We start from the raw sequence: 19,517 nt of genomic DNA on the forward strand, positions 1-19,517 counted from the left end.
TTCCACGTGTCGCGCGACTCTCTCCTTGACGAGAAATCGTTATTTAAGAATAACCACCGGATACTCAGGTCTTAAGGAAAGCAACGTCCTTGACCGCGTCCTGGATGTACGGGAATGAAAAGGAACCATTTGCCCCCCATTTCGAGAGAATTTGAGTTCTCGGCGGTTGGCATGGACGAAGGATGCACGAAGGAACCTTCGGTATATTTCGGGACCATTCGGCTCGACAAAGGACTTACATTAAATCGGGCGGACGTTTGCGGTGTAAGCCCTGCCTAGCAGGGGCGGGTTAGACCTCCGTTTTTAATCACATTGTACGCGGCTAGTGGCTAGAATTGCTTTGGATGTCCCGGGAATGGAGGTGGGCCGGATCGGAAACCGGGGAATATTGCGAGTGAGACGAAGTGTCGGAGGGCGGGAGGGAGGGAGGGAGGGAAGGAGAGAGGGTTGCCGGACGCGGCGGGCGATGGCCGCGGTAAAGCGTAAACCGAGAGCTGCGTGTTAAATTGCTTTGGACATAATTTTCGACGGAATTCCGTGAATGTTTCAGCGATAGCAACCCAAACGGGCGAATAAAACTGCACGAGTGGTGCGCGTCGACGACCGAACGGGAGGTTGACAATCCGTTGGAAATATCGCGGGTGTGCCAGCGTCATTTTGTCATTTTCATTCATTTTTCGCCCCACTTTACTCTCTAACGGTTCATACAGGCTGTCGGAAGGGCAATTATAGCCTGACGTGCGAGATGCGTACCAGCATTCGGCAACCGAGGGAGCGAAAAGCGTGATTTTTCTTCGACGACCTAACGACGGTGATTATTCAACGAAAATGCAATTTCAAGCAGAAAATACGCTCTCCCGAATTCAGCGTTAGGATGAAACTGCGAAACTCTTCACGTAGTTATGGCTATACGAATTCCTCGCTGATTGAGTAAAATGAGAAAATAGAAAAAATCAATTTGACGAGTGGGACGTCCCCCGCATTCGACGACCCTCGGCAAGGAATGTGGATGATAAATTTGATTCGGATTTTCCATTGTTGATTTTCCTCACAATTCTGGAAAACATTTTTTCACGAGACTCGATCATAATTTGCCAAATTTTTTTGATTTCAAATATTTTCACACAAGCGAAAGTTCTTATCAATCAACTGCATGCATACCTGCAATAGTTGTCTACATCTCGGGTTAATAGGGTATTGTAATGCCTATGTAACTTACGGCATCGCAATGCTTCGGGATAACTGCAAGAAGATAACGTCGACCACTGCTACGAATTACGGTGAACATTGAGTAGCTTGAGATAACAACGTAAGTACATATGTAACATACAGCCAGTATCAATCACTGTTTCACCTCCTGTACTTGAACATGAAAAAAATGGACGTCACGAGACGAGATCATTAACTGTAATTGACATAGGTGTGCACGAAACGAGACGTATATCTGAACCGACGTATAAACTCCACCCAGTCTCTAAGCATACATCGCGTTAATAAATATCGTCGGTTGGGTGATATTTGCAAAAGGTCGATGGGAGGAATGCCACGTGCTTGTCGCACCATCAGGCAGCCCGTGTCGTTCGGTGTAGGATGTGGTCGAGGGGCGTTAGGCGAGGGGTCGGTGAGAGCCACCCTAAGTAAGGCCCTGCATTTAACGGTGGCATTCACCGAGAGTTTCACTCCCGGCTGAGCGAGGAACGCAATGGCTCTGTGTGTCCTCCTCTCTTATCGCATTTAGCAATTCGCCTAATCGCGGCAGCTAAGCGCTAAGAGGTAGACGGGCATTAAGGTCTTAGTGGAGGAAATCGTCTCGAACTAACAATATAAGGTCGCGTAGAGGTTTCGGCTATCCGAGCTCCATTAGAAGACTCTTGTCTTACTTCCCATTAAATTCTGATTGTGTTCTCCGACGAACGTTTCCTATCTGTTTCGGCACTTATCTCGAAGTGCACTTATCCCGGGATGTTTTCGAAATCGAGTATTTGCAACGTGTTCTTGGCAGGTGTAACGAGGCGCAATGTTTTCAGAATTCTGATGCTCAAGCGTAGGAGGGTCTCTCGAAAAGTCGATATAACTGTTCTTCGAGGGAAAAGGAAACAAAAGAGGTTCCGGATGCTTTCTAGTATCTTAAGGGAATTCCGACGCCGGCGGTATCTTTCGCGGATCTGGTATATTCAGAAACACCTCAATATGTATTACTTCGGTCGCGTTTAAGCTCGTATATACGTATTACACGCCTATACGTAGGTATCCATGTATATACGTACAGCGAGTGCCACGTTGTAAATGCAAAACGTGAAATGTCGAATGGCGGAACGGGAAGCTTGAAGCGGTGTAGAACCGAACAAGTAGAAAGGAGACAACGAGATACAAATGAGAAAATGAAAAGGGACGCGGGAAGGAGGGAAAGAGACGGAGTGCGAGGCAGCGCGGAACACGAAGCGGGTATCGTTAATGAAGCAGCATTTCCTTCCTTATAGCGAACAAACTTGCGGGACATCCGCCCGCCTGCCCCCTTCGGTGGAAAAACAAAAGATATAATCATAGCGATACATCGCGGCGAGAAGGAGGGAAAGTGAAGGGAGCTCAACGGATGAACAGGGAGAGAAATAAGGGAAGGAAGAAAACCTCATCGACCTCCCAGACACAAAGAAGAAATAATAATGTTGCACGATAGCGGAAAATTGCCGCATTAAAAGTTTTCTCCTTCTCGAGGGGTTGCATGGCGAGAATCAGCGAGAAGGAGAGAAAGGGAAGAAGAGAAGGTACTCGAGAGAATGACGAGGAACGGACGCGGAGGGGAGATCGCTATTTGGCGGAATTGATATAAATTCAGAGTATTCCAACGACGTCAATGGGTATTACGGAACGAAAGTGATTCGCAGATATACGTATATATATCACCGCAAAACGCGTTTCATTTCTGCCAGAGACACCTGGAGACGAAGGGAGAAGAATAGGGACCAGTTATTGACCGTTCTCATGAATATTGTCACATTTGTCTCTTTGAATTCAGCGATTCTGGTTGAATTCGAAAATTCGAAGAGCTTACCAAGCGGAACGATGTGAGACTGTGAGCACAAACGTTTGAGACGATCTCGGCATAACTCGCGTTCCACAAATTTCGGGGTAAATGTATATTCGCGGTTGATGTTGCCGAACAATTTCACTCTGCCAGAGTGCGAGGATAAACTACAAATTCGAAAGCAAGTCTTTCACACGGTATTGAGTAGCAATAAAATTAATCTAACCATCTTTCGGTTTAAAATCTTGCTTCTCATGCACCGCATCACTTTATGCGACTACTACCAACGTAACTCCCTCCTCTCCAAAGTTCCCCCACATTTTCTTTACCGTTACTCTAGTTCTTTGGTGAAAATAAACAAGACGTCAATGCCCTCACGTCCAAGAAACTTGATGACCACTGCAAGCGAATAGCCTTGCTGACGCCGCCGCCGGCGTTGCTGTGCCTTCGGCGTCGAACGAACATCATAGACATTCGATAGCTGCTCGTTCGGATTCATGGAATATATATATTCATCGCCATTATCGTGACGATCGTCGGATCGTCTTTGGACCCACGTCACATTCGAGTCGTGATCAGTATGGACAAGTAAGACATCAGAGGTACTAAGCCTCGGAGAGATTAATCAGTGCAATTATAGGATTAAGGGAAGTGGAGGCGAAGGCGGAGGCCGAGAGACGCATAGAGCGGGGAATAGGAGAAGTAGGAGGAATAGGAGGAATAGGAGGAACAGGAGGAGTAGGAGCAAGAGGGCGATAGAGAGGAAAATCGATCGGATCTCAGAGGGAGAGAGAGGCAGGGTAAAGGCCCCACGCTTTGATGCATAATCACTCGAGTTTCGCGAACCCTGCAGCACACGCGGTCGTAGCGTTTCCAAAGCACGTTTTGCTTCCAGCGGATGGTTATACATGGTGGTGAGTGTATATTTTCGAAATATATGCACGGCGCGCTGCGGGTGCAGGGTTGGTATCATATACATGCATTTAGTAGGGTGTCGAGTTCAGCAGTAAATTCGACTAGGCATCCGTAACAGGCCTATGGTTTCCTATAGCAAAACGCCGAGGTATGATGGAGTCTCGGAGGGATTTGACTACGAACTCAACACTTTGACTGAGTATGCAAATCCACGCTCGTTTTCAGTGGATCCAGTAAGGATGAAGCCCACTGCAGAACCGTAAGCTTCCGTTGAGAGATACGCACGTGTGATTCACCGAGTAGGTAGCGCTCACTGCGATGAACCCACTATTATATCTATACACTCAACGTCAAGGGGTGGGAGCCTGGCCATCAATATATACGGGCGATGGGTAGACGATAGGTCAAGGGAGAAGATAGAATCGACTGTATCTATCGGATACATCGATACCAGAGATCGCAGACCTGGTATACGCACGAGAGAGAGAGAGAGAGAGAGAGAGGACGGATAAGGGTGAAGAGGAGCTAAAGGCAAATAAAAGACTTTGCGTCTGACGTTCCCCCGGGAGTGAGCCGAGGGGTGGTTCCCATGGCTGGACAGATCGCAGTTAGCCGATTGCAGCTCTCGTTTGTCGGTTAACTTTTTACACTACCCTGTTCGATCGAAACTTATTCCCCCTGTCCTGTGGCTTCTTTATTTTTTATATATTCTTGATTTTACCTTCTGACCTTCTAATTCCCCCCCGCCGTATATTTTTGTTTTACAACCTGCGCAAGATCTGCGACAAGACACCCCGGCAAGTTAAACGGAGTCGTGATGCTTTCTTATATACCAGCGAATCTTTACGTCACGCATCGTTTGTGGAAAGAAAGTTCGAAGATATCGTGGTGAATTACACGAGTGAAAGCAGCGGCACCCATATTATAAAACCATCTCCTATTCTATATTGAACAAACAAATCAATAAATATTCCCATGGTGAACTTTGCCTTTACAACGGCGTCGACTATAAATCTTGGAACCGTCTTAAAACTTAATTCCTGCGGGAAACATTACCTAAACGGAGGGGAGGGGGAGCAGGGCCTAACCTAACCACCACCCTTCCTCGTATAAGCTGTCTTTCTTTCCTATTCTTTTACTCTTTCTCTCCACATCTTCCTCATTCTATCAACCCCGCCATGTGCATCGCTTCCCTTTCCAGGTTCACAAAAGCTTTTTGTACTCGACAGCGGAAAATGGGAACGAAAAAATTAAATATGTATATACATATACTGTACTTATATAGATATACACACACGCGCACACAGATTACACACCGTTGCAATTGTATATGCAAAAAGAAAGGTGACAAAGAAGCGGATTCTCCACAGTTTAGGACTTCTTGGCTTTTCACAATGCATGTATATCCAGGACTCGTATATACCATGTACTCGTAGGTATGTATGTACATATCTATGTATCTGGGCACCCTTTTGACTGCGGTGCTCACTGTTCGCAAATAATCCAAAGTGGTGCGTAAAGCGAACCCACGGCGCGACGTTCTTAGGCGTTTTAATCATCCAGCTAGGATTACGTTCAACACTGGTTCGTTTCGCGGATGAATGATTAACAACAGTCGAAGTGACGAAAAGACCGAGGAGAAATGAACGACTCGAATGTTCGTTGTATTCCTGTAACCGTTGTAGATCAGTGAACGTTGAGCAACATGCAGGACAAATAAAAGAACGAGATGAACGAAATATTTTCGGCAGTCATAATCGGGAAGGACCTACAATGCCAACTTCTGAACACCAAGAAGATAAATTGAACACTTCACGTGTATCTACAGGTGTGTGTATGTGTGTGTGTATATCGGGGTGGTTTTTTCAAAAGTTTTTTTTCCTTCTTATGTATCCTTCGAAAAGTTAGTTTTTAGCCTCGCACGAAGCTTCGTGAAACCCAAAGTTGGTAGCAAAATTCTAAAAGGTGACTCATCCGTTTTGAATTTTTCAATCACTCTAACCGAAATATCTCGAAAACTATACAAGTTGGGAAAATGTTTTTTATTTCATTTAGTAGATAATCAGATTTTCTATACACCTAAATGTTCATCTTGTATTCGATACGAACGTTCAAAGTAATACGAACGTGTTCATTCATTTATTCAAGGCACTCAGCTATATATATAATGTTGTAATATTAAGTCTCCAGTTGATGTTTGAGAAGTGCATCCGACGACATTTTCATTATTAATTTAATCTCATAATTGATTAATTCATCAATTCATAATTGACAGTTTTAATTCAATATGAACTTTCAATTTAGGAGAATAAATGTCAGGGATGATACATTCTTGTGTTATGGATCGTGATCTTTGGCTTGAATATAAATGTCCGAAAAGAAATAATAATTCACGTGCTACAACGTGTTTCTTCACAAATTCAAAAATATGTGAAAAATCAAATGAGCGCGATCTTCCACATAAAGTGGACCGCTCATCCCTGCACAGAATCTTTCTTTTAACCTAAACAAACTTTTTAGGGTGTGCCATGATGGAAGATCGTGAATTATTTTTTTTATGAAACACCCTAATATATTGTATATAATATACATCTGAATGGGGAAATACGAACAGACTGCGACGACGTCATCGAAACGACTCGTAACGCAGATTAGGGTATAGAAGGGATGGATATGTATGTTTCATCTTCTTTGCTGGGCTTCGACCCTTTCGGGGCTTCGCCAGTGTCTTGCTCGTCCAAAACTACTGCGATTTTGCTAACTCGATTTGCTCAACAACTAACGGGATTTCGTACCAAGTGAAGTGAGAGGAGTGTTATAATAAGTTCTTCATGCAACACCAGTATGATTTACGCATATTTTTTTGTCTGTGTTTCGTACGTAAAGTAACAATTTCTGCGACAGTACGAAAAATTTCACATTTACGTCCTAGTACTAAAAAGTTCTCTATTTTATACTCCGTGGTGTAGAAAAAAAAAAACTTGGTCACCACCCTTTTGTTAGATGAAGTGTCGTGAGCACCATGCAGGCAGGCAGTCTTTTTCACGACGCGTATTTGCAATATCCGCTCGGCGTAAAAGGACCTACTTTGCGTCCTTCGTGGAAAATCTACTATTACACGTGTAAGATGATGCTCTTTCATCGGCCGACGGATAAATCTTAGTAACAATGTCACCTTCGCGACAGACGAATTACATGTACACCTTCTCCATTTTTTTCCTTTACATTGTAACCAAGGGATAATAATCATCAACCGCCCCATCCTCAAATTACGCACTAATTAGCACGCAACGCATAAGCTTGAAATTTCGTACGACGAGCGAGAGACAGAGAAAAAGATTGAAAGAGCAAATGGTAGACGAGTGAATACTTCAACGTCGTTGACTCACTGGCGAGGGCGGAAGGGCCTTTCTCCTTTGGGTGGAATGACGCGGATGGCGGAAGACCGACAGTGAAAGAGAAAGAAAGAAGTGTATAAAGTAAATGGTGGGTGGTGGGGTAGAGTAGAGGGCGGAGACCTAAGATTAATTAATGATATAATTAACGGGGACCGTAATAAAAGGTCCCCTCCAAAGTTTATTCTCGTGGAAAGATTTTTAAGACGATACGACAGTTAGCAATATTAACAGAAACGAAGTACCCGAATACAGAGGAGAGGGAGGGGAAAACTAAAGTCTGACAAGGACTCTCAACACAGAGGGCGCTAGTTTTTGTTTTTTCATTCTTTCATTTTTCGCTTTCCAATTCTTGATTTCCATCCGAACTTCTCGGGTATCAGTTCGAATCACAATCATGTAACCAGTGCCTTTCGGCTATGTAAAAATGTACTGGAAATACTGGAAATATATTATCCGGTAAAAACGAAGAATTCCCGATAGTATATAAAAATGTGAGTAAGGTTCGAAGTAACGAAACTAACAAAGGCATGGAGAGAATGCGGCGAACGGAATAAAAGAGTAATGTAATCACTCAAATTAGTCAGCATTCGGTGTAATTACAAAGCAGCGGAGCCAGCGTCCGACCGTCGTACATAAATTTCTCGACGAATTACGCGCGCGATGTAATCTGTTTATTGATCCTTGTTGAGCTGAACACGAAAGCCACTCGCCGTTGGTGGAAATTGTCGTATATAATAACATCAACAGAAGTTGAAGGTATCGTCGTTACTTAGTTGTGGAATTACGTAAGGCCGGGAGTGGAGAAAGATTGGAAGAAACGAACAAACTGTTACCAACAAAAAACATGTGCGAGTGAATGTCTCTTGTCCAATACTACGACGAATGGCAAAAACTTATGAAAAAACAAAAAAAAAAGAATAAAAAAGGAAAAAGACCCGATGCGTACGTGATAAAACCAGTCCTTTCGTTCCAGTCGTGGAACCACGTGCTGTGCATTTTCTACATTGATACAATTATTGTTCGTTAATGCGCGTATCCTACCAACCGTAGCCTTTGCTCAAGCCACTGAAATTTTATTGTTCCCCACGAATACGTTAACGGCCGGAAAGCTGCAGATACGTAGTCCTGGATTTTTCCCTCGTACGTGCTCCACAATCACACACACACACACACACGCACTACGTATAGGTCGACAGACACAAACGCTTCTAGTTAAAAGCACGATATAACAAAGTTACGAAACGTATTCCGGGCTGCGCTCCCAATTACACCCGATTGGTAAAATGAAATTCGCCCTCGTTGCTGCTCCTTTATCACTCTCTCGCTCTCTCTGATTCCCCACTCCTTCCGTCCCAGTCTGTCTAAATTCGAATTTCGAAGCTCTGGCCGAAGCGAAACCACAACCTATTTTTCCACAAATTCGAACGGTATGTAACGCATTTTTGAAACAACATCACCGGTACGTAAGGACGGTGTCGGCGTTCAAACGGGCGTGAAAGCAATATTGAATCCGTATTCAAACATCACTCACAATCAAATTGATCCCAGGGAACCGCTAAGAGATTTTTAGAGCAGTGTAACTCGCAGAAGGCGAGTAAAAAGTAAGAAAATCGTAAAGTCTTGATCTTTCGTTTGGTAAAGAAAATCGATACATGTTCATAGGGAAAAAAGTTAATCTCGACTGCTTTGAAAGTATGTTTCCTCCCCATAGTTATTATATACCTCATTTCTTATAGGTATGACATACGTACGAGTGTTAACCAAGAGCAACGTCATTAATTTCAGCCACCCTTCATATATTTTTTTACTCTCCTCCTCCATCACCTTTTATTTCTGAAAGACTGTCCACCAATAATGAAATTTCCTCAAATTTTCCAGCCGAGAAAGCCATTTTCTTCTGAACCTAAGATTCAGTAAACTCAAAGCCCGGAAGTCGATGCACGCTTAGTCTGATCTACAACCCTGGATAGAAGGGGAGGAGAAAATGGGTCGATATAGTCACGTGAATAAATACTTGTAATAGTGACGAGAATCGATATAGACTACTTTTGTCGTCGGTAATTGCAAAGTAAGCGAACATGCCAACTGATTATGAGAGGGTACGCGTTAACCACGGCACGAATCGCAGTGATCTCGTTGCGATGTTGTCCTTCATATTAAATCAAAGAGCTGGCCCGAAATCCGTAGCCTCAACTGATGATCGGGCAAGGGAGTGATACCTATGTAGGTACGTATATATTCAAGGGTTTGTTTGCAACATCCCAACCGGGGCGTCGAATCGCGCCTCCACAATCAGGAAGGAACTTCCGTTCGGCCGAGCAAGTCTGGTTTTGGTTATATACGCCGTTGGTGCGATCGGATCTTCGGTGGGATTGGTCAGAACAGAGGTAGGGTGGGTTAAGTTAGGTTGGATTAGATTGGGGATACTGCAGGTCTGCTTCGATGGGTCAGAGATTCGGAATCCGCGTTCCGTTCTCAGGCTCGCTTATACGAATGTACTGTGTTCGATGCGGTAAGATAAATTGCACGAAATTCATACGAAGAGTAAATGAATCTGTAGGTGAACACAAACGTCAACGAACCGCAGAACTTGGTGGACAGAGAGTATCTACCGTACCTGAATACGAGCATCCTCCTCCTCCAGTCTTAAATGAATTCATGATAAAACTATCAAGTCCCTCTAACGTGGACCGATTGTCCAACCGCATTCGGCCACACTTTGTCAGCCATCATGGAAAAGGGAATACCCAACTGCGATCATCACAATGCTCGACGAAATTGTTTAAATATCGTTTAGACGAGCACGTGTTCACCATAATCGCGTTGTAAGAAATTCATGTTACAATTTCGGCAGAGTATCTTGTATTTAAGGAGCATTAAGGACTGACTCACCGGACTCCGATACCGAAGGGCTGCCCGCTGACCTGTCGGAATTTCTTGAGCTTGCGGTTGAGCTTGCAGAGGAAGCGGTGCCGACTGAGCACTCGGAGATGCTTCGCCTCTTCGAGAGCTGCAGGCTGGACGTGGACGTGGAGCTCGGCGAAGGGGCGCTAGAGCTTAAGGTCACGCCATGGTGATGACCGTGATGCCCGTGGTGCCCGTGGTGCCCGTTAGGGCGAAGGGAGTGCAGGTGACCCGGTTGCAGCGTCGTCAGCTGCTCGAGTCGCCGTCTCAGAAATCTGTGTTCCCGAGACAACTGTTCCTTGTGAACGGCGTGCTTTCGCTCCCGTTCTTCAAGGTTCTGCAAGCACGAAATTAAAACCAAACTCACAACTCACGTTAATCAATGAGAAAAAAAATTAAAAAATTAATAAAAGACCGACATCATTTCCTTTTTGTATGGGATAAATATTAGCTGTTTACCTACTCGTAAGTTTGAAAAATAAATCGATTCCTGACAAGTCATTTGCCTAACAAACTTTCCAACTTTTCCCGATTAACGGTAGGGAAATGTAATAAAATATAAACAATGACGTGTACACGTCTGGTGGATCATTAACGGGATTACGTATACTCGGGAATGGAATAAGAAAAAAAAAAAAAAAGGAACAAAGAATAAAAGAGAACATTAAAGAGGGACGACTCGGCGGCGTTGCTTTACTGCAAGTTGTGCCTCACGCACCGGAAGTTAACAGCCAGCGCCTTTTCCAGGTAGACGATTATCTGACGACTAGCGGCAGAAAACGGCTTGGCGTACCCGACACAATGCTAAATAGAGGAAACGAATTATCAATCAGCGATCAAGCAATTACTACCTTATACCCGTTGGTTGGCTTTGTATACGGCTACAGCTACGGCTACGGTCACGGGTACACGGTTAAGGATCGAAGTGTGCGTTTTCGGACGCTTCAGTCGGCACCGAGGTCATCAAGCGGGATGGTAATATAATTGCAGGCTCGGGTGATCCTGGAGGACCACCTCTCGCTGTGTCTCGGGATCCTATAATGACCGCTTTGTAGGTCAATGAGCTTACGAGATAAGAAAAGGGTGAACGTTTCCGGGAATTGCCAGATCTCGATGCGATAACCATTAAGCAATCTAAGACAGATTGCCCGGCGATAATTTTAGTATTAATATTAATGTGCGAGCTTCGTTCGCAGGACCATGGAGTTATTTCACGGCGTTTCTCCCCTACAACACCCGCGGATCTCTTCTCCCCCAGATTCTTGGGTCCGTCTCGCCCTCGTGGCAATCAACAACTCATTACCAGTCACCACCCTCTTCACTCGCTTGTCCGTTGGGCTATTTCGTAATTCACGAAAAATTAAAACCCCTCCGTTGGATGCAAATTCTCATGCCTTCGTCCCAAACCGGGTTTTCAACGTGATACAAACGCAGATTAATTTCGACTGACAAATTTCAGAGTCGCTTCGTATTTTTGGAGTTTACTTTTTATTATTATCAATGGTAGATCGCGGATGATGGAGAAAAAAATATTACGTTTACATACAACGATTCTTCATTGTCGGATACTTTCAAAGATGCAGGGTATATTGTCTTGTTAATAAAAGCTGATCACTTCTAACCGTAAAAGGGGTTAGGCAAATTTTCAAGGACTAAAGTGAATAAAAACAGTTCTTATCATGGGATAATTGTCAATTTTTTAATTAATCGGAGGTGAGACGTGAGAAAAAAAAAGTAAAAAAAAAAGAAGTAATTTCTCTGTCCGGTGTAGAGGACATTCTTCCAGGGTAGAATCTCCGCGACGAAGGAAGGAAGGAGGGAAGGATAGCTCCGAAGGGTAAAGAATACGAGGCAAAGGTTCGTCGATACCTACGCCGCCTACTCCACGGCTCATCCGAAAGGCTGGTTGGGTTTCCGAAAAGATAGGCGATCGGACGTGACGGAGTACCTAAGATGGATCAATGACATGCTCTACTCGGGAATGTAATATCTCGCTGGTTCTATCTTCCCTCTTCCCTTCCTCCCGCTGGCTGTATTTCGATCCAAGGGAGCATCGAGAATGAGGGAATTTAACGGTGTTGGTGGCGACCCTTAGAATTTGAAATTGTCCGTTTTGTCCTAGCCTCGAGTTTCGATCGATTCACCCCCTCGCTCCGGCTCTTTAACGGTTTCGCATTTTCCAAGCGCGTCTTTGGTCATTACCATCACTGTCTCAATTAAGACGGTGAAAACTGTTATTGGTAAGTGTTATTGTTATTTTAATTACTATTACAGTTACCGTTACTGTTATTATTGTTATCGAGGACCCTCGGCCTTATCCGCACAAGCTCACGATGAAATGGTAGGAAGAAGAAAGGAGAAAGAAGTAGTGATAAAAACACAAAACAATAAAAAAAAAAAACAGGGAAGTAAGTGCAACCCCCGCAGTCTCGTAACCTAATTAAGTTCTGTTCTTTTTTAGTCATTGATTTGTCATTCTTTATTGACCCTTGAACGGTTGACTCTTTTCGCAAGTGTACCTCTTTCACAAATTATGTCATAAAGTCTACGTTGTGCGCCGAGTCACGGCTACAGTGCTAAATGATTTGTGAAGACTAAAAAATAAAAATTATGACCCGGCGAGATTTTCTGTTCTTTAACGAATGAAAGACTCGCTCAGCTAGAGAAATACGATGTAACATCAGATTATGTATTTATAATCGAATTACGGAAACCTACCGTCAATTCACGCTGGGCTACTATTAGATTATCAGATTGATCAGCGATTCACGCAGTGATGTCAACTACGAATTATAGAGTAAGAATCAAAACATCCTAAAGAAGAGTTCTTATTATTTTCTTCTCCTCGTTCCGATTCAGACGTTTTTAATTTTGCTCGTCGACTGCAGCGAGTCTCGTTATTTCCATCTTCTCATTCTCTCTCGTTCTCATTTTCTATCCCCGCATTAAAACGGTGTGTGAGAATTTGCATCTACCAAATAGTAAAAATGAAAAGTAGACTTGCACGGTGTCTGGGGCTGAAGTCTGGATGGGGGAGGGTTGGGAAGGGGATGAAGCAAGGGATAGATACCGAAGTGTATAATACAGCTAGACATTGAAAAGTTTCTATATAAGGTTGATATCGCGTCGAGTTTTACAACGAAGATAAGGGTATTAAAGCTACTCACGGTTTGCCTCGTAAACCTCTCGGTCCTCCATATCACATTCCTCGATCCGCTGACCCTCTAAAGTCTAGAGCCAAGACATTTGCTGCCATATTGGCAAAGCCAAAAGATGAACATTGCTAGACCGGCGTTCGCGAGAATTCTCAAGTTCGCTTCGCCCGTCTTCCATCAAATGGTAATAAATATATTCGTGTGCCTTTTTCAGTTACGAATAAAACAAATGCAGTTTGCGCGGGGTGATCTTTCATCCTTTCGCTCCTGCTCATAATTGATATAACAAAGTTTTTCAAACTCCCGATTCAGGTGCATAAACCTGGTTGTTCGGGCTTTCGTTCAAAACTGCAGGACAAAGTTTGAAACCGCTGCTAAGAAGAAAAATTGAAAAATAAAACGAGCGGAACAAAAGACGAAAAAAGATACCAACTTCCAGTACACTAACTTATACTGCATATACTTGGATATATACGTATACAGTGTACATATACGTAGGTTACACCGCACCACTGCAGTAATTCTCTCTTTCCTCCATCTCTCTTTCTCTTTACTACCACTTTTTCACCTTCCACCTGCATTCCGACGGGAACGAACCAAGGAAAGAACAACAGCTATTCTCATTCTATTTGAATTTATTTTTCGCCTCGAAAGTCCCCCTCGCCTCCTGTCACCGTTCCACGTCTGAAAGATCTAAACCCCGTAACAAGGGGACGAGGAGAGGGGCATGAACGAAAGGAGAAGGAAATGAGGAGGTAGAAGACGAAGCGAGAAACGGTCGAGGATGAAGATGAAGAGGAAGAGGAAGAGGAAGAGGAAAAGAGCTTGCGAGAGCTGGCGCATATTTTCCTGACAATTAAACACAATCGTCGCTAAGCGGCAGCCGAGCTAAATATCCTCTCGCTTCGGGAGAGGGGAAATCCTGAAGAGAAGAGGATCCTTACGATTATACGGAATTCTGAATTGATTGTGAGAAAACTCTGGCTCAATAACCAGAGCGTCGTTCCCTATTGCGCATGTATAAACGAACAGTAAAGTAAAATGAAATACAAAAACCGATTTATTCCTTTCCTTATACAGCCAAGAATAAAAAAAAAAAAAGAGAGAATTATACGAGATGCGCGAGTAATTGATTAACAAAAAGGTAAAAATAAAATAAAACCAGCGACTGCTGCACAATTGATAAGGGAAGAAGCAAAGGAGAGAAAAGACAAATGGCAAAGTTGAGAGGACTGATTGTGAGGGGAGGCCGCGGATTCGATGATTATACAATCGAATGACTGATTCAGCTCGAGCAAAGAAAGACCCGATCACCTCTCGCTTGTTACACTTCACTCAATCTGTCATCCACGTTGTGCTATACGGACCCTGTGCTCCATGCCGACTTCCTCGACCTGAATTGCAAATTGCACGATGACAGGCCGCGCGATTTATCAGACTAATTTCAGGGCTCCACCTCCCGAAATGAGCACAGAGTTGAATCCACATTGGAATCAACGGGATTCAGGATCAACGTGATGTTCAATTTTCCTATTAGAACCAGAAAATTGGTGTGTTTGTTATACTGCTCTTGTTTCTAGACAACAAATTTCGAGTTACCGTATATAATATAGTGAGGAGAGACATAACTGGACATCTTCTCTTATTTATAACAAAATTTGGTAACGTTCCCGGTTCTCTTTCTTCCCTTTGGCTACTTCGGTACTCACTACTGCCACGTCATGGGTTCAGTTTTAAACGCGAGTGGCTCGTTCGCACGGCTCGAGGTATAAACGCAAGCGCATTACTACGGTTAGACGCATATGCGTAAGGTAAATACGCAGTTGCTGCGGACCTGCATGAAAGGAATATACGCGCTGCGAGGAACTCATTTCGGGTGAAGAAAAAAAAAAAATCTCTATTCCCATCGCAAGAGTTGGTAACTTCGCGGGGTCGACAATGCTCGAGATAGTGAATCTCCTCGCGACTCTCACGCGTCCTGCTAGGTACTACACATTACAGAGCTCTAGCTACCGTACAACTTGTGTGCAACGTAGATGCACACAGTGGTTGCGCGTAACGTGTAAAGATGTGTATAATAGCGGTGTAAGAGCTGACTTTTGTGGGCTTGTGACGCGTATAAGCAGCGAGTGGAATACGGACGGAGGGTAAGTAAGAGTAAGATTCGCGTGGCTGCGTCGGCGCATTTAGGTAATGAATATTCCGTTGTCTCCGCCGGCATATCGCGTCCGCTTCGAGTTGGAACAAAATCTCTGGTAATTTAGGTACGCCCGGGAGAACGCGAAGTTCCTCTACAAAGGGGCTTTCTCTCTCTCTCTCTCTCTCTCTCTCTCTCTCTGTCCCTCTCCCTCTTCGAAAAAGGAAGTAGTGATAGACGGTAAGGGGAGGGGGGGGGGGGTGAGAGGGAAGGGGTGAAGGGTAAGAGATGAGGGTTCGAAGGAGGAGGTGAAGGTGTCGCGACAAAGAGGCTTCGTAGCACAATGCCTGCGCGCAGTTAGCAAATTGCAGCTTACTGCAGGCGAGAACTGCGCCAAGTTCCCACTTTTTTTCATCATTCGTCAACAAGCTCGCAGTGTCCGCCCGTCCATATCCTTATTCCTCATTGGCAGGTGCTGTTTGTTTATCTTAGTTAGAAGAATATTCCCAGCCTCAGTTGGGCGATGCTTCAAATTCTCGCGAATTTTCAACCGTACGTTATTATAATTATAGGTATACGTATAAGCTTGAAAAAATATATATAGAAAATAGCAGAAGTTACAAGCACAGCCTGTACAATATATGTATAAGATAAAGAAGTAACTCACCTTGATAAACCGTTTCGCTTTCGTGAGAAGGCCTAGGGTGGTGTGCCTCGAGGTTTCGGGGCCTAGCGGGACCAGTACTTTCAACTTTTCCAGACAGTTCCGTAGATGGGCCCGCCTGCGACAAAAATATCGAAAAAGAGTTCTTTCACTTTCAAAGGTTGGTTACAATTTTCCGAGTGGTGTCGACGACCTTTCGCGACTCGAGTACCTCTCGAGAGGACTTAGAATCGGGGGCTAGATACAGAGTACGGGGGAAGGCAATGCACGCACTATACATATACATATACGTGTAACATGCTTTATTTATACGTGCCGTGCCTGCGGTATACGGATATTATTGTACATATTCATACACACATTTTCATCGGACGAAGAGAAATAGATAATATGAAACGTACCGTGTCGTGTCGCAATACTCGGTATAGCAGATTAAACGTGACATTGACAGCGATACGTCTGACACGACCAAATTTTCAAGTTTCGACTACTCACTCCGATCCCTGGTACTTTCAAAACTCTGTCCTCTCGGTTTAGAACGCGTGGCAGTAGATATCAGGAACGTGAGCGAAAGTAAGGCGAGAATAAAGAAGAAACATAAGTAGATACAAGAGTTGGAAGAGCGAAGCAAAGCAGTGTCAAACGAGAAAAAGTAGGCAACGCGTAAAATTTTCCAGGCAACATTTTGTAGCCGAATAACCAGCAGACAACGTGCGGGCAGGCAAGCGAACAGGCGAAGCCCATTTCATCCTTTCCGATTGAATCACCCGCGAGCACAATGACGATGACGCGAGGGAAACACTCGCCACGGCAAACGGGCAAAGTGCCGAATAAAATATCAGATAGACCTGGGTAGGTAGGCCTTCGCGCCCCCCCCCCCCCCCCCCCCCCCCCCCCCGCCCCAAAAAACACGGTCGAAAACCCCCTGCAGGGGGATTGAATCGCGCGGGCGGACTCGCTCCGGTAATGGACCTATTGTCGCGAAACAATCAACCACTGGCAATTGCTCCGCTGCGACAGTTAATGTTCCCGCAGGTACACACCCGACCGCGACGATGTGTCACGTCCAACAATACTATACGTCTATACCCGTGTTTACGCCCCCCTGCCCCTTGGTCAACTTCGTCGCGTACGCGTACATCTACCGCTACGGGTTCACGTATTCGCCTTATCCACCATCGACGCTTTTGAATGTGGTTGCGAAACGATACGTCGCGTATTTTTCGAATTTATCGTCAACGTCGAGATGTATTTGTCAGATATTCAAAACTTTACTTTCCTAAATAACAAACGTTAAGATGGTGTTTGTTGAAATTTAATTTCTGTTCATAGGAAATTGGAGATCGTCTCAAACCAGTTACGACACGTAATACCAATTTTATGTCGTCAATGATTCATCATTTCTAAATTTCTCGATGAGGTGTTGAAGAGTACAAGAACAACTTACAGATAATTTAAGTGACTGCGAAACGGTATCTGATCAATCCAACTTATTTCCTGATAATTTTGAAATAAATTTCGGTAAAAAAAAATTCCTCTCCGACTCTGTAGAGTAGATGAAAACCGTATTGTGGATTCCGAAATACTTGGGATATGAATTTCCACAAGTGTAAATACTCAATAATGCGGCGAGATTCCGAAAAGGGATCGCCTCGGATCGGCGTGACAGGCGCGAGGAATATCGAACGACGTCGAACGACTTGGCAGGAAGGAGTATGGAAATAAAGGGATTCCAGTTATCGACTCGCACGGACCATTAGGTAGGCGATCCCTCCGCCCCTCGGCCTTCTTTCTTTCGCAGTACCCTCTCCTCCACCTCGGGGGTGGTAAAATAAATCTGTGCCTCGAAGTGAAAACGACACGTGACATTTCATTTTCTTCTTCTTGCTTTTTCTGCCACCTTTCTCAATCGAATTTCATACAGAAAGATTTCAAGCGAGCAGGGTAAACTCCTTTCGCTTGTATAATAATATGACTTCCCTTAAGGGATGTGTGAAATACACCATTGAAAGGAGATATTTTGAATGATGTTGAAATTATGTTCGATTAATCACGCCCTACGACTGCTCAACGTTATAGCGAGGAACACGTTATTGTACGGAGGATTTACGTGCAAGCGATTGACTTTCTATAGAATTTTATTGCTATCCGATGGGGGAGGATTTCCGGGTATTATTCGATGCCGCATCATCGAATGAAATCGGCTGATCAGCAAAAGAAGACCCGTGTTTTTTTTTATACGAGCATGAATGAAGACCCAGCACACTAAGAGAGTGACGCTCGGTGATAACAGGAGCAGTATTGCCTATTGTACCGAAACATGAATGTCGCGTTGAAGTTTTATTGCTAGTAGCGGCTACAACGCGATCCCTGACGGGTCTCTGCCTGTATCTAGATGTAGATGTATTAACTGACACCGCAAAGCTTAGGCCCTACTGCGTTGTACGTGATGAATAACCAAACATCTATAGGCACGAGTGACAAAATATACTTTCCAGAAGTTAACCGACGTGTACAAAGTGAAATTTCATTCTCATCCGGATACTTTTAACACTAAAAATTGATAAGTTTCATACATCGGTTTCCAAAAACCGTCAAGTTTTTCATTATACCTTAGCCCTTGTCTCGGAGAGCTAATACCGAGGATGTTTACATCGGTAATATCGAAAGAGAGTTATTAAACAAGTTCGGGAAGTATGCGGAGAATCTCGGGGAAAGATGTTCGGAACGAGTTTGTTGATTCAAAAAGTCGAGGCGAAGTCTTTCCTTCCTCGAATCGTGGCAAGATAACATCGTTTAAAATCGCACGTTCGCCATTGCTTTCGCCGAATTCATGCGACAACTTTCCTCGTTTTTCACCACTCTGGTAGTAACCGTGGTTTTTAATATCGCGTCGATCATCCCCGCACGATTATTCTGGTCCCTCGCCTTGGGGCTCTGCTTGAAAGCCAACCGAGACCGTCGTTGTCGCACGCAAGCACGTTCGCGTAGTTACGCGAATATTCTGCGCCGTGGTTGAACGAAGAAGGAATGATAAGGAGGAGAGGAAAATGGTCGTTATAAACTGCAAATCCCAACAGAGCTGGCCGAGTAAGCTGCCCGAGGGACGCGGAGGACAGCGCTTAGAACCAACTAACAATAAAACTGACGAAAGCCGGCCAAAGTGGACTTTGAACGAAACGCGATAAAGCTCGTACTGTTCCAGTTTGATTGTTAAAAGATGGACGTCCTACCACTGCAGGTAAAGGTACGTTTCTTTACGAAGAAAAATTTAGCGGGTAGACCTTTTGCTTCCTCGGCGACCGGCGTTGCACGTTCA

The 19,517-nt window shown here is 44.3% G+C and overlaps 1 protein-coding gene across 2 annotated transcripts in view; it reads right to left on the reverse strand.

Annotated features, from left to right (window-relative positions):
• LOC124306772 (max-interacting protein 1-like) overlaps window positions 1–19,517 on the reverse strand; it is a 123,192-nt gene that overhangs the window by 27,931 nt on the left and 75,744 nt on the right. For both annotated transcript variants that reach the window (XM_046767765.1, XM_046767763.1), the window contains exons 4-5: window positions 16,202–16,316; window positions 10,231–10,579 (exon numbers count right to left, since the gene is read on the reverse strand). In XM_046767765.1, coding sequence (XP_046623721.1) covers window positions 10,231–10,579; window positions 16,202–16,316 — 464 coding nt within the window. The remainder of the gene's footprint in view (window positions 1–10,230; window positions 10,580–16,201; window positions 16,317–19,517) is intronic.

This window comes from Neodiprion virginianus, chromosome 6 (genome assembly GCF_021901495.1).
Source record: "Neodiprion virginianus isolate iyNeoVirg1 chromosome 6, iyNeoVirg1.1, whole genome shotgun sequence".
In the NCBI taxonomy this organism is placed as follows: Eukaryota; Metazoa; Arthropoda; class Insecta; order Hymenoptera; family Diprionidae; genus Neodiprion; species Neodiprion virginianus.